This window comes from Carcharhinus amblyrhynchos, chromosome 4 (assembly GCF_965287045.1).
Source record: "Carcharhinus amblyrhynchos chromosome 4, sCarAmb.v2.hapA, whole genome shotgun sequence".
In the NCBI taxonomy this organism is placed as follows: Eukaryota; Metazoa; Chordata; class Chondrichthyes; order Carcharhiniformes; family Carcharhinidae; genus Carcharhinus; species Carcharhinus amblyrhynchos.
Window position 1 is genome coordinate 59303713 of NC_137327.1, and position 14609 is coordinate 59318321.

Below are 14609 nucleotides of genomic sequence, written 5' to 3' on the forward strand. Positions count from 1 at the left end.
TCCTGCTGCCAGCCAATGGCAGGCTGCCTCCACCATGCTGTGCGGGGGGAGAGAAAGGGGCAGAAAATCCTGCCCAATATGTCTTTTGGTCATGTCGTTTGAGGCAGTAGTGCCAATGAAAGTAGAGCTTTTCTTCAGTTTAAATAGAATGTTTTAGAGGGCTGGATTATAAAGGGGAGGATGTTTTGCTGCAAAGATTAGATGATGAGGAGAGATGACATAAACTAGATTTGTATTCAGAGATCGATCAATTTTACAAGCCAAGGATATGGAAGGGTATGAGCCAGAGTGGGTGGATCAGCCACAATCTCATTGAATATCAGAATAGGCTAGAGGACCTGAGTTAACCACTCCCTTTGCCCCTCAGGTCTAAAAGTGAGGGTACCCTGACAGTGCAGCATTCATTTTTTCCTGCTTTACAGCATTGACCTAGATATGCTGTGCTTCTATTCCAGTTCAGTTGGAGAACATTCCCAAAACCAGCAGCATCGGTGAAGCTGGGGAGAAAAATTGGAAATGCCAGTGAAATTTGTTGTCAGGCTGTAATAAAGAACAAAGAACAAAGAACAACACAGCACGGGAAACAGGCCCAACGAGCCCGCGCCGCCGTCCCACTGTCTCAGTGTCCTATTCATGATTTTAGTCTACGCCTAATGTGCCAGGATCAGGGAGGTCCAATTTAGGGACAATTTAGTACCCAATCAATCAGCCTAAAAGCACATCTTTGGGGATGTGGGAGGAAACCGGAGCACCCGGAGGAAATCCACGCAACCACAGGGAGAACGTGCAAACTCCCACAGACACAGGCCCAAATCCATGTGTCCGCACAGCAACAGAGATAGTCTCTGAGCTGTCATGTTGCCCTCGAGATGGTCCAGTTTAAGCACACTAACGACATGAAGCAATAGGCAACTCCCGAAGCAACGTCCAAGAGCAGCCCACTACAACCTGCCGCATGCATGCCCCTTGCTGGACTTAAATGCCTGTAGAGACAAAAAATTCATTATTAAACAGACTGTAACATCCCTGAGGCAAAACGTATTCCCAAGCCTACAATGTTTAGTAAGGCCTACTATATCCCCCTATATGTAGCCCGCTCATGTGGCTGTCTAAGTGACTCTTAAACAACCCTAGCGTGCCTGCTTCCACCACCTTACTCGGCAGTGCATTCCACACCCCCACTACCCTTTGCGTGAAAAACTGCCCTCTAATATTTGTCTTATACCTAGCCCCCCCTCACCCTAAGCTCGTGACCCCTCGTTCTATCCATTTCTAATAACGGAAAAAGCTTACCACCATTTACTCTATCTATCCCCTTCATAATCTTATAAACCTCTATTAGATCCCCCCTCAGCCGACGTCTCTCAAGGGAAAACAGCCCAAGTTCATTCAATCTTTCCTCGTAAGACAGCCCTTCCATACCAGGCAGCATCCTGGTAAATCTCCTCTGCACTCTCTCCAGGATCTCTACATCCTTCCGGTAGTACGGCGACCAGAACTGGACGCAGTACTCCAAGTGAGGCCTAACCAACGTTCTATACAACTGCAACATCAGACTCCTACTCTTATATTCTATACCTCTTCCTATGAAGGCTAACATACCATACGCTTTCCTCATCACATTCTGCACCTGCACCGACACCTTCAGGGACTTGTGCACTTGCACCCCCAGGTCTCTCTGCGTATCTATACTCCGGATAGTTCTACCTTTTATCGTATAACTCCCCTCCACATTATTCCGGCCAAAGTGCATCACCTCGCATTTCTCCGGATTAAATTCCATTTGCCATCTATCTGCCCAATCTACCAGCCTGTCTATGTCCTGTTGCATTGCCAGGCACTGCTCCTCAGTACCCGCCAATCCAACCATCTTAGTGTCATCAGCAAATTTGCTGATCACACCACCTACCCCCTCTTCCAAGTCATTAATATATACCACAAACAGAAGAGGTCCTAGTACCGAGCCCTGCGGCACACCACTGGTGACAGACCTCCAATTGGAAAAGGAGCCATCCACTACTACTCGCTGTCTCCTCCTCCCAAGCCAGTTCTCCACCCATCTACATACCTGGCCTTGTATCCCATGAGCCTTCACCTTTTCTATCAGCCTACCATGAGGGACCTTGTCAAATGCCTTACTGAAATCCATATAGACGACATCAACGGCTTGTCCTTCGTCAACCGTTTTTGTCACCTCTTCAAAAAATTCCACTAGATTCGTAAGGCACGACCTCCCTGTAACGAAGCCATGCTGCGTATCCCTGATCAGATTGCAGCGCTCCAGATGTTCATACATCCTATCCTTGAGGATCCTCTCCATTAGCTTGCCTATAACTGAAGTCAAGCTCACCGGCCTATAATTCCCTGGGTTATCCCTCTGACCCTTCTTAAACAACGGTACTACATTTGCAATGTGCCAATCCTCTGGGACCTCACCTGTGTCCAAAGAAGAGACAAAGATTTGCGTCAGAGGCCCAGCAATTTCATCCCTCACCTCCCTTAGCAGCCTGGGATAGATGCCATCAGGCCCTGGAGATTTATCCGTCTTTATACTGTCTAAAAGTCCCAACACCTCTTCCCTCGTGATGACTATTTCCCTCAACGGATCCTCAAACTCCTCAAGCACAGCACCAGACACCAGGCCCCTCTCCTGCGTGAATACCGACGCAAAGTATTCATAGAACATAGAACATAGAACATAGAACACTACAGCACAAACAGGCCCTTCGGCCCACAAGTTGCGCCGACCACATCACCTACCAACCTACAGACCTATCTATAACCCTCAATCTCATTAAACCCCATATACTCATCCAGAAGTCTTTTAAAAGACCCCAGCGAGTTCGCCTCCACCACCACTGACGGCAGCCGATTCCATTCACTCACCACCCTCTGAGTGAAAAACTTACCCCTAACATCACTTCTGAACCTCCCTCCCCGCACCTTAAATCTGTGTCCTCTCGTAGCGACCATTTCAAACCGGGGAAATAGCCTCTGAGAGTCCACCCTATCTATCCCTCTCAACATTTTGTAAACTTCTATCAGGTCGCCTCTCAACCTTCGTCTCTCCAGGGAAAAGAGTCCCAGCTCCCTCAACCTAACTTCATAAGGCATGCCTCCCAGTCCAGGCAACATCCTTGTAAATCTCCTCTGCACCCTTTCAATAGCTTCTACATCTTTCCTATAGTGAGGCGACCAGAACTGCGCACAATACTCCAAATGAGGCCTGACAAGGGTCTTATAAAGTTGCAGCATTACCTCCCGACTCCTAAACTCAATCCCTCGATTAATGAAGGCCAGTACACCATACGCCTTCTTGACCACCTCCTCCACCTGCGAGGCCGATTTAAGAGTCCTGTGGACCCGGACCCCAAGATCCTTCTGCTCCTCAACACTACTCAGACTTCTGCCCTTAATAGTGTACTCGTTCATCCCGTTGGTTCTGCCAAAATGGACGACAACACATTTATCCGCGTTGAAGTCCATCTGCCACTTCTCCGCCCAGTCCTGCATCCTATCTATGTCCTGCTGCAACTTTTGCCATCCTTCCAGATCATCCACAACACCACCGACCTTCGTGTCATCAGCGAACTTACTTACCCATCCCTCCACTTCCTCATCCAGGTCATTTATGAAAATGACAAACAACAAGGGTCCCAGAACAGATCCTTGAGGCACTCCGCTGGTGACTGACCTCCATTCAGAAAAAGCCCCATCCACAACCACTCTCTGCCTTCTGCAGGCAAGCCAGTTCTGGATCCACAAGGCCAAAGGCCCTTGGATCCCATGCCCTCTCACCTTCTCAAGAAGTCTTGCATGGGGGACCTTATCAAACGCCTTGCTGAAGTCCATGTACACTACGTCCACGGCACTTCCTTCGTCAATTATTTATTCATTCAGGATCTCCCCCATTCCCCCAGGCTCCAAGCATAGTTCCCCTCCTCTGTCCCTGAGAGGACCAATCTTCCCTCTAACCATCCTTTTATTTCTAACATAGGAGTAAAATGCCTTAGGATTTTCTTTAATCCTACCCGCCAAAGCCATTTCGTGGCCCCTTTTTGCCTTTCTGATGCCCCTTTTAAGTTCTCTCCTACATTCTCTGTATTCTTCTAATGCTATCTCTGTCCTCAAATGCCTAGATCTAATGTACGCCTCCCTCTTCCTCCTGACCAGGTCCTCAATATCCCTAGTTACCCACGGCTCTCTAATCCTACCCTTCCCATCCTTCCTCTTGACCGGCACATGTCTTTCCTGCAAAGATTTTAGTTTTCCCTTGAGAGACTCCCACATACCCAGCGTCGACCTGCCATCAAACAGCTTACCCCAGTCCGTATCTTTAAGATCCTGCCTAATCCGATTGTTTCTAGCCCTCCCCCAGTTTAACACCCTCCCCTTAGGACAGGCTTCATCTTTATCCATTAATATCTTAAACCAGACAGAGTTGTGGTCACTATTAGCCACATGCTCTCCTACTTCAACGTCAACCACCTGCCCAGGCTCATTCCCCAGAACCAAGTCCAGTATAGCCCCCTCTCTGGTCGGGCTATCCACATACTGCTCCAGGGATCCTTCCATTACACACTGTACAAATTCCTCCCCGTCAGCACCCTCTGACCTCGGCACCTTCCAATCTACCCCGGGGAGATTAAAATCTCCCACTACCACCACCCTATTCTTCCTGCACTTATCTAGAATGTCCCTGCTTATCCCTTCTTCGACAGCCCTCAGGCTGTTGGGCGGTCTGTAGTACACACCCAACATAGTAACATCTCCCTTCCTATTCCTCAACTCCACCCATAGCGACTCAATTCCTATATCCTCTATACCTCCCTCCCTCTGCACGGCTATGATGCAATCCTTAACTAACAACGCCAATCCCCCACCTCTCAGCGACCCACCCCTATCACGCCTGAAGCACTTATACCCAGGAACATTCAACTGCCAGTCCTGCCCTTCCTTTAACCAAGTCTCTGTCACCGCCACCACTTCCAACTTCCTTTCGAACATTATTGCCTTCAGTTCATCTGTTTTGCCAGTCACACTCCTAGCATTGAAACACATGCACCGAAGACCCTCAGAAACAATCCGATCCTTCTTCCTACCCTCTGGGCTTACCCTATCCCCAATCCCAGTTCCGTCCACCTCCCCACCCCCCTCCATATTAGTTTAAACCCTGCCGAAACACTCCAGCTAACCTTCCAGCTAAGATATGCATGCCCTTCCCAGTTAACTGTACCCCATCCCTCTTGTATATTTGCCCCTCTTTCATAAAGACTTCCCAGTGGTCTACGAATCTAAAACCCTCTGCCCTACACCAATCCTTCAACCACGCATTTAGTTGGAGTATCTCATTATTTCTAGCCCTGCTAGCCCCAGGCACCGGCAGCAGCCCAGAGAACGCCACCCTGGAGGCCCTACATTTCAGCTTAGCCCCCAACTCCCTGAACTGCCTACGTATGTCCCCCCTGCACTTTGTTCCTACATCCTTCTCTCCTACGTGCACTATCACATCAGACTCAGTCCCTCCACCCTTCAAAATTCCCTCTATCCTTTCTGAAACATCCTGTACCCCTGCTCCAGGGAGGCAGACTACCATCCTGGAGTCCCGCTTTTGCCCACAGAACCGCCTATCAATCCCTTTGACTCTCCCATCCCCCACCACTATCTCACACCCTGCACTCTTCCCTTCCTCCGAGGTATTCTGATCTCCCTCCCTTGCCTTCTCTACCCCAGCTGTCACCCCACCCTTGATATTCCGGGGTAATTCCTCCGGGGCAGTCCTAGTGCCATGACTCCTTTTCTTTTTGCTCTTCCTAACTGTAACCCATCCATCTCTCCTCCTAGGTCCTGGTATCTGCTCAGTGTTACTGTCCCTATCCATTATTTCCTCATTGTCCCTAACTAAAAACATATCCTCCAGCCTCAGTTCCAGCTGCCTCACCCGGGCCCTTAATCGCTGCACCTCTAGACATTTCCCGCATATGTGGGCTTTCGGGAGATGTGCTGTCTCCAGAAATGTCCACATGTGACAACGAACACAGTGAACACGTGTAACCCTAGACCCTGCCATTATGTTTGCCCCCTTTTAAGGTGTCCTATTAATTCCTGTTACTGAGCCTGCGCTCGCCCAAGCCCAGTGAGCTTAAGCCCTTTTACCTCTCACTCTGCTTCCCGCCTCACTCCACTGCCCGCTATCTACCTTGGCCTTCTTTTTATACTCCCGTGCTCCCTTCCCAGCAGCCCCCGCGCCTATCTCCCGCTACGGAGCGCAAAAATAAACAAAAACCCTCCCGAACTAGAATTAAGTCAAAATACAGTAATTACAATGCAGCACACTCACCAAAAGGCAGCCACTCGTCGAAATCAAGGAGATGGTGTTAGAATCATAGAAACCCTACAGTGCAGAAGGAAGCCATTCAGCCCATCAAGTCTGCATCAACCACAATCCCACACAGGCCCTATCCCCATAACCCTACACATTTTACCCGCTAATCCCTTTAACCTACGCATCTCAGGACATTAAGGGCCAATCAACCTAACCCGCACATCTTTGGACTGTGGGAGGAAACCGGAACATCCGGAGGAAACCCATGCAAACACACGGAGAATGTGCAAACTCCACACAGACACTGACCCAAGCCAGGAATCGAACCCAGGTCTCTGGAGCTGTTAAGCAGCAGTGCTAACCACTGTGCTACCATGCCACCCATGGAGATGGAGTTAGAAATAGACTGAGACAATTTATGGCAGGATCTTGAGCCCAGTCTCTCAGTGAGCAAGAGGGGATCCTTCCGGAGGCACAAAGGTAAGTATAGCCCCCTCACCCCGGTAAAGGGATATGGCCAGCCAATGCCTTGGCACTGTGGCCTGGTACAGCCCCGGCACAGTTTGGCACTCAGAGAATTGGTCTGGGCCTCTGGATTACTAGACTGCACCATTGTCTGGTGTTCACTGATGATGCTCTGGGCTCATCTCCAGAAGGATGACTTTAATCATCTTCTAAAAAGTAAAGAAGTTTATTTAATAGTCACAAGTAAGGCTTACATTAACACTGCAATGAATTTACTGTGAAATTCTCCTCCCCCAGGTGGTATCCTCCACTATTTGAGGTTTAGCCGTTGATTTTCCTATGGGTCAGGACAAGGAGCAGATCCCAAGTCTACCTCAACCGGAACAGATATTGAACCCATGATGTTGGTATCATCCTGAATGCTAGCCATTTAACCAACTAACTGGCTCCCCCTTAATCACTTGAACACCCCAAATAGATCACTCTTCTTTGCTGAAGGATATACAGTCCTAGTCTGTGCAACCTTGCCTCATAATTTAATCCTTTTTAGCTCCAGTACCATCTTGGTAAATTGTTACTCAATCTTGGAATGAGTACATGATAACATTTGTCAAAATTCAAAGTTCTACAACAGTTGTTCATTCTCAACAACAACTTGGATTTGTATAGTTCCATTAAGGTAGTAAAATATCTCAAGGTGCTTCACAGGAGCACTGTCAAACTTGACATTAAGCCCTGTTAGGAGATATTAGGATAATGATCCAAAATGTGGTCAACGCAATATGTCTTAAGGATTGTCTTAACGGAGAGTAGAGAGGTTAAAAAGGTTTAGGGAGGAAATTTGGGGCCTTGAAGGCAAGACTATCAACAATGGAATTTTAAAATCCAGAGTACAGAAGAGGCCAGAATTGGGTGAACAGTTATCTTGTTAGGTTATAGGACTGGACACAGGGATAGGGAGTGGTGAGATTAGGGAGGCATTTAAAATGAAGATGAGAACTTTTAAAATGAAGCATTGCTAGACCAGGAACCATAAAGATCAGCAAGTACTGAAAGTGATTGGGGCAAGCTTGGATATATACAATATGAATATATTTAATGACAAAAGCAATGTATCACATGTATCGTTTTTTTAAATGACTATCTTCCTCCTTTTCTATTTCTTTTCCCTTTACTACTTCTCTTTTATGGCCCCCTTGTCTTTTTTATCTTTACAGTACACATGTCTCTGTGATTTGAGTGTTTTATCTTGCTACAATGGAAGCAAGGCAATCTCAGCACCCAGTGCAGCGGTGAAAACCCTCTATTGAATTTGAGTGTTAATGGAGGGTGTTTGCTTTCAGAGTGCAGGCTTGGGCCAGACAGTCTTAACCTCTCTAACTGTCCGGCGAGAGAAAGCAAATGGAGTGCCAGAATGTCTGGCATAGTCCACACAGTCACGAGGCATATGATCTCAGGCACAAATTGTTTACTGAATGTGGGAGGACTGGCGGGCCAGTTGAACGGGTATTAACAAACAGATCCAGGGCAACATTCTTGCTTTGATCAACACTGCAAAATGAAACAACTGCGGCTGGTTGAGAATACCCTGATTCAAATGCCTGCCATGCTTACCCAATCGTACCCTAGGAAGTCATTTGTTGTGTGAAAAGCTTTAAGATAGTGCAGTGAGATCAGCTACTATATAAGTGAGAGTGGGGTGATTTATATTGACTAAGTATTGTGCCGTTTCCAGATGCATTACATGGATGCCATTGTATCAGTGCACTGAAACAATACGTTATAATTTCCTGACTGCCCACTATGCTGCTGACAACCTGACTGTGACCATCTCATTGACTGGAGGTAGACCTAACCTATGTGTCTGATACATTTACGGCCCGAGTCCCCGGCACCTCCACCTACAGTTCAAACCGGCTTTTCTCAGCTCTGCTCGTGTTCAGCCTTGTTTTCATTTTGCAGGATGTACGACTACCACAGAGTCCCTCCACCAAGTCGGGCGGTGCCAGCTGTCAAACGCCAGCGCGTCATGGTCTCCGTCCCCCGGAGAAGCAAGGGCAGCTTCCCCGTCAAGAGTGGCCCGCGCTCCAGTGCTGCTGCAACTCCATCAGCCAGGACGAAATGTAAGAGAACCTGTTTGAACTCTTCCTGTGTAAATAGCAGGCGGAATAATGCCGGGCTCCAGAGAGAGCCCAAGAGAAATGAGATATTTTACCACGGGCGAGAGGGAGGGAGAGACAGAATCCACAGAGGCAATAGCAGTATCTACAAACAGGGACCTGGCAGGAGGGAGAGAGCAAATTACTGGAGGGGCAAATAGGGAGAATCAGCATGTAGAAAGCAGACTCCCCTAATGATTGTTGGCAGCTACTCCCATAGCTGGAAAACTAATGCCCCAAGTCACTGGTGGTTGGATCACCAAGGCCTGACTAACTCCTGGTGACTCATTCATTAGCAGTTGGTTAACTAGCTCCTGGTGACTAGTTAACTCCTGGCAGCATACTCCAATCTTGTCCCTTCCCACCCCATTGCTCAGCCAAAACTCCATTCACTGCAGTTGGCAGTGGAAAATCCCCAGTGTCCATGAGGTCAGAAGGTTTTTTAAGCATAGCTCTTGTTAGTTGTTTAACTAACTTCAGGTGACTAGTTAACTCCTGGCAGCTGGTTGATTATTCCTAGGTGGTTTTCTAATTAATGTTTGTGGTTGATACCTTCTGATGATTGACTGGTTCCTGGAGGGTGACTGTGGCTTGGCAGGTTGGTCAGTATTTCCGTTCTGATGGCTCAGTCACTCAGTGAGTGAGCTCTGAGTTTTTCAATGAAATGGCATGTTCTCTTCACTTGATGGAGTAATATTCACATCATAAAATATTTCTGCATTTGCCAAGCAATAGCTGTAAGCATTAAAAATCAGGAGGAGGGTGGTGGATTACATCTCCCCAAACCCTTAGGAAATAAATCTTGTTCCTGATGTATAACCTGCCCACTTCTAAAAGAGGTCCTCTTTCACTCTCCCATACCCCAGTGTTCACCCCAAGCTACCATAGGATTTTGAAGACCCCATAATTACAACCCTGCAGCCACTGCAAATCTCTGTTTATCTACTACAGTTGTCCTGGAATCTCCAGGAATTAAAGATTAATGCTCCTGGCACCGCTACAAGCAACTAGCGAGGAAAAAATAGACCATATTCCATTTAAATTTAAATTGAACACATTTGTTCAGCAGTTAAAAGGAATGGGATTAGTCAAAGACACACTTCGGGAAGGATGTGAGAGCCCTTGAGAGGGAATTTACCAGAATGGTTCCAGGGATGAGGGGCTTTTAGCTACATGGTTAGTGTTGGAAAAGTTGGGGTTGTTCTCCTTGGAGCAAAGGAGATTGAGAGGAGATTTGATAGAGGTGTGCAAGATTCTAACAGGGAAAACTTGTCCCCATTAACTAATGGATTAGGGAAGAGGGATTTAAGGCTTTGGGCAGGAGCTGCAGAGAGGACATGAGGAAGAACATTCTTATGAATTGAATAGTGACCTGAAACTCAGTTCTTACCAGGTTGGTGGAAACAGACAATCAATGATTTCAAAGAAAAAAAGAAATTTGCAGGGCTCTAGGTCTAGAGCTGGGGTTTGGGACTGACTGTATTTCTCTACAGCAAGCTGGCATGAATTTGATATGCTAAAGGGCCTCATTCTGTACCACAAGTGACTCTATGGGCAGAACTTCATCGAGGGGTTGGGACATTGCCTGCTAGTTGGAGAGCTGGCCAGAGTTGCCTCTTTTCGATATGTCCTGCCAATCAGGCAGTGAAGAGGCCAGCTGTGGGCCTTCCCCTGGAATCAAGATCATGAGAGTGAAAGTCCTACCTAACAGGAGCTGCCAGCGATCAGAGGCTAATCGCTGACTGTCCCAGGCCACAGGTCAGTAATGTGGGGACAGAAGTGACGAAGTTTCAGGGCTGGATGTTTTAGAGGAGTGGTGTAGGAGGATCAGCAGAAAGGTCAAGATGGCTGTCAGCGCACTCCCCACCCCATCCACCCAACCCCAGAGATGGCAGGTTGGCTGCACAGTTTTGGCTGTCACACTTGCATGGCAACAGACCTGTCTGTCACTGGGTTAATATCAGTGGCAGTGAGATGGAACACTTAAGTTATCATGAATTGGCCATGTAAGGCCCTCAATTGGCGACAGGATGAGAAGGTTGACCATGGGCCTTCCTGTCCAGAGTTTAGTTCTGGCTGAATGGCAGGGTTCCAGTACATTCCGTCCAATGACATGTCCTTTCCACCTCCAAGCTTGCCACTAGCGCGAGCAGAAGTTTGCATCCTGTGACTCTATTGGTGAGGTAGTTGGAGATGGAAGCTAATGTGGTAAAGCCTCAATAATAAACAAAGAACAATACAGCACAGGAAACAGGCCCTTCAGCCTCCTCCAAGCCTGCACCGCTCATTGATCCAACTAGACCATTCGTTTGTATCCCTTCATTCCCAGTCCGCTCATGTGACTATCCAGATAAGTCTTAAACGATCCCAGTGTGTCTGCCTCCACCACCCTGCTTGGCAGTGCATTCCAGGCCCCCACCACTCTCTGTGTAAAAAACGTCCCTCTGATACCTGAGTTAAACCTCGCCCCTCTCACCTTGAATTTGTAACCCCTTGTGATCGTCACCTCCGACCTGGGAAAAAGCTTCCCACTGTTCATCCTATCTAAACCCTTCATAATTTTATAATTTTATACACCTCTATTAGGTCTCCCCTCATTCTCCATCTTTCCAGGGAGAACAACCCCAGTTTACCCAATCTCTCCTCATAGCCAAGATCCTCCATACCAGGCAACATCCTGGTAAACCTTTTCTGTACTCTCTCCAAAGCCTCCACGTCTTTCTGGTAGTGCGGCGACCAGAACTGGACGCAGTACTCCAAATGTGGCCTAACCAACATTCTATCCAGCTGCCACATCAGACTCCAGTTTTTATACTCTATACCCCGTCCTATGAAGGCAAGCATGCTATATGCCTTCTTTACCACCTTCTCCACCTGTGCTGCCACCTTCAAGGATCTGTGGATTTGCACACCCAGGTCCCTCTGTGTGTCTATACTCTTGATAGTTCTGCCATTTATTGGATAACTCCCCCCTACATTAGTTCTACCAAAATGCACCACCTCACATTTATCTGGATTAAATTCCATCTGCCATTTTTCCGCCCAATTTTCCAGCCTATCTATATCCTACTGTATTGTCCGACAATGTTCATCGCTATCAGCAAGTCCAGCCACCTTTGTGTCGTCCGCAAACTTACTGATCACACCAGTTCCACCTTCTTCCAAATCATTTATATATATCATAAATAGCAAAGGTCCCAGTACAGAGCCCTGCGGAACATCACTGGTCACAGACTCCAGCCGGAAAAAGACCCTTCGACTGCTACCCTCAGTCTCCTGTGGCCAAGCCAGTTCTCGACCCATCTAGCCACCTCTCCTTGTATCCCATGTGATTTAATCTTTTGCACCAACCTGCCATGAGGGACCTTATCAAATGCCTTACTAAAATCCATATAGACAACATCCACTGCCCTTCCCTCATCAACTGTTTTTGTCATCTCCTCAAAAAACTCCACCAAATTTGTGAGGCACAACCTCCCTCTTACAAAACCAGGCTGTCTGTCACAGATAAGATTATTTCGTTCTAAATGTGCATACGTCCTATCTCTAAGAATCCTCTCCAACAATTTACCTACTACGGACGTCAAGCTCACCGGCCTATAATTACCCAGGTTATCCCTGCTACCCTTCTTAAATAACAGTACCACATTCGCTATCCTCCAATCCTCTGGGACCTCACCTGTGTCCAATGAAGAGACAAAGATTTCTGTCAGAGGCCCAGCAATTTCATCTCTTGTCTCCCTGGGCAGTCTAGGACAGATGCCATCAGGCCCTGGGGATTTGTCTGTCTTAATGTTTCCTAAAAAAACTAACACTTACTCCCTTGTAATGGAGATTTTCAACACATCTCTCTGAGACACTCCCAGTCAACACATCCCTCTCCTTTGTGAATACTGATGCAAAGTATTCATTTAGGATCTCCCCTACTCCCTTGGGTTCTGAGCATAATTCACCTCCTTTGTCCCAGAGAGGTCCAATTTTTTTTCCGTGACAACTCTTTTGTTTCTAATGTATGAATAAAATGCCTTAGGATTCTCCTTAATCCTGTCTGCCAAGAACATTTCATGACCCCTTTTTGCCCTTTTAACTCCCTGTTTGAGTTCTTTCCTACTTTCTCTGTATTCCTCCAGTGCTCCATCTGTTTTTATTTGCCTGGACCTAACGTACGCCTCTCTTTTTGATCAGATCCTCAATTTCCCTGGTTATGCACAGCTCTCTTCAATTCAATCAGAGATGACAACCCTAATCTCATGATTGGTTACTTTCTAAGCCCCCCCCCCCCCGCCCCCCCCCATCCACCCCCACCACCACCAATAGTGGTGGCCAATAGTCCCGGAATATTCCGGTTCTTCCAAAGCTTTGGATTAATTTCCCAAACACTGCTGCAAACAACTCTATAAGAAGTATTGCTCAAGAAATGTCATTTTCTTTCTCAATTTCTTCCACAATGATTGGGCATGGATAAAAAGGCTGTTTGACCAATAGACAAGCATCATCCAATCAGATGACAAATATCTGCCTGCTTTCCCATTGGCCAGAGGTGAGCATTCACCACAAGAGTGGACATGTCGGACAACCAATGGTGGGAGTATGGGGGCAGGGAATTTGGAGGCAGGAGGTTATGTGACAAACCTTCAAGGGTATGTCCAACCAGAGCAACTCTTCAACTACTTGCCCCTTCCCTCACGTCACCCTTATAACTTTCAGAGGTTTCACTGTTCCAACTATTGCTTCTGCTGAAGTCTGGGACCAAAGGCTGCTGGACATTAGTCATCTCATGGATCCATGTCCATAGGAAATTATGCAAATCCTTACAGCTGGCTGACAACATTGGGAGGGTGGGAAGGCTTTTAATGTCCTGGGCAGGATTTAACACAGGATCCTAGAGGTGAAAGGCCAAGTCTGGAACCCACTGAGCTGTCAAGTTCTCGCTGGCAAACAGTTATTTCAGTGCCCTTTGTCTTTTAAAGCGGCAAGTCTAGAAGAAGTATCATGGTGGCACAGCGGTTGGCACTGCTGCTTCACAGTGCCAGGGACCTGGATTCAATTCCAGCCTTGGGTGACTGTGTGGAGTTTGCACGTTCTCCCTGTGTCTGCATGGACTTCCTCTGAGTGCTCTGGTTTTCTCCCACAGTCCAAAGGTGTGCGGATTAGGTTGATTGGCCATGTAAAATTACCCCTTGGTGTCAGGAGGATAGGACCTGAGTGGGATTGTTGTCAGTGCAGGCTTGATGGGATGAATGGCCTCCTTCAGCGCGGTGGGGATCCTATGATTCTATAAAAGCTAGGGTGCACTTTTAACCAATCGAACTCAGAAGAAGAAATGTTTACATTATAACTACGTTCTTCCTACCTCATTGAATCAGTGGTACGATGCTGAAACTGTGGCACTTCAGATTCATTCGGGCTGCATAATTGAAATGGGAATTTAAGAGGCTTAATTAGAAGCTCCTGTGCACTTGCAGAGAAACCAGATGGTGCGTTCATTAAATGTTCACTTTCATCCATGTGTTTTTTTTAGAGAAATCTATTATGAAATGCAATTATACAAAATTAATAGCGCATAGCAAAATAGAGAAAAGTCAGCTATTTTTTATTTAGTTGCCTAAAATAAACTAATAGTTAACACTTGGAGCACATTGATGTAAGAAGTAAACTGG

The 14609-nt window shown here is 47.1% G+C and overlaps 1 protein-coding gene across 1 annotated transcript in view; it reads left to right on the forward strand.

Moving 5' to 3' along the window:
* The window catches only part of LOC145342052 (RNA-binding Raly-like protein), an 883196-nt gene that overhangs the window by 817017 nt on the left and 51570 nt on the right, over nt 1–14609 (forward strand). The window contains exon 7 of the mRNA XM_080187223.1: nt 8753–8913. Within this exon, the coding sequence (XP_080043349.1) occupies nt 8753–8913 (161 nt within the window). The remainder of the gene's footprint in view (nt 1–8752; nt 8914–14609) is intronic.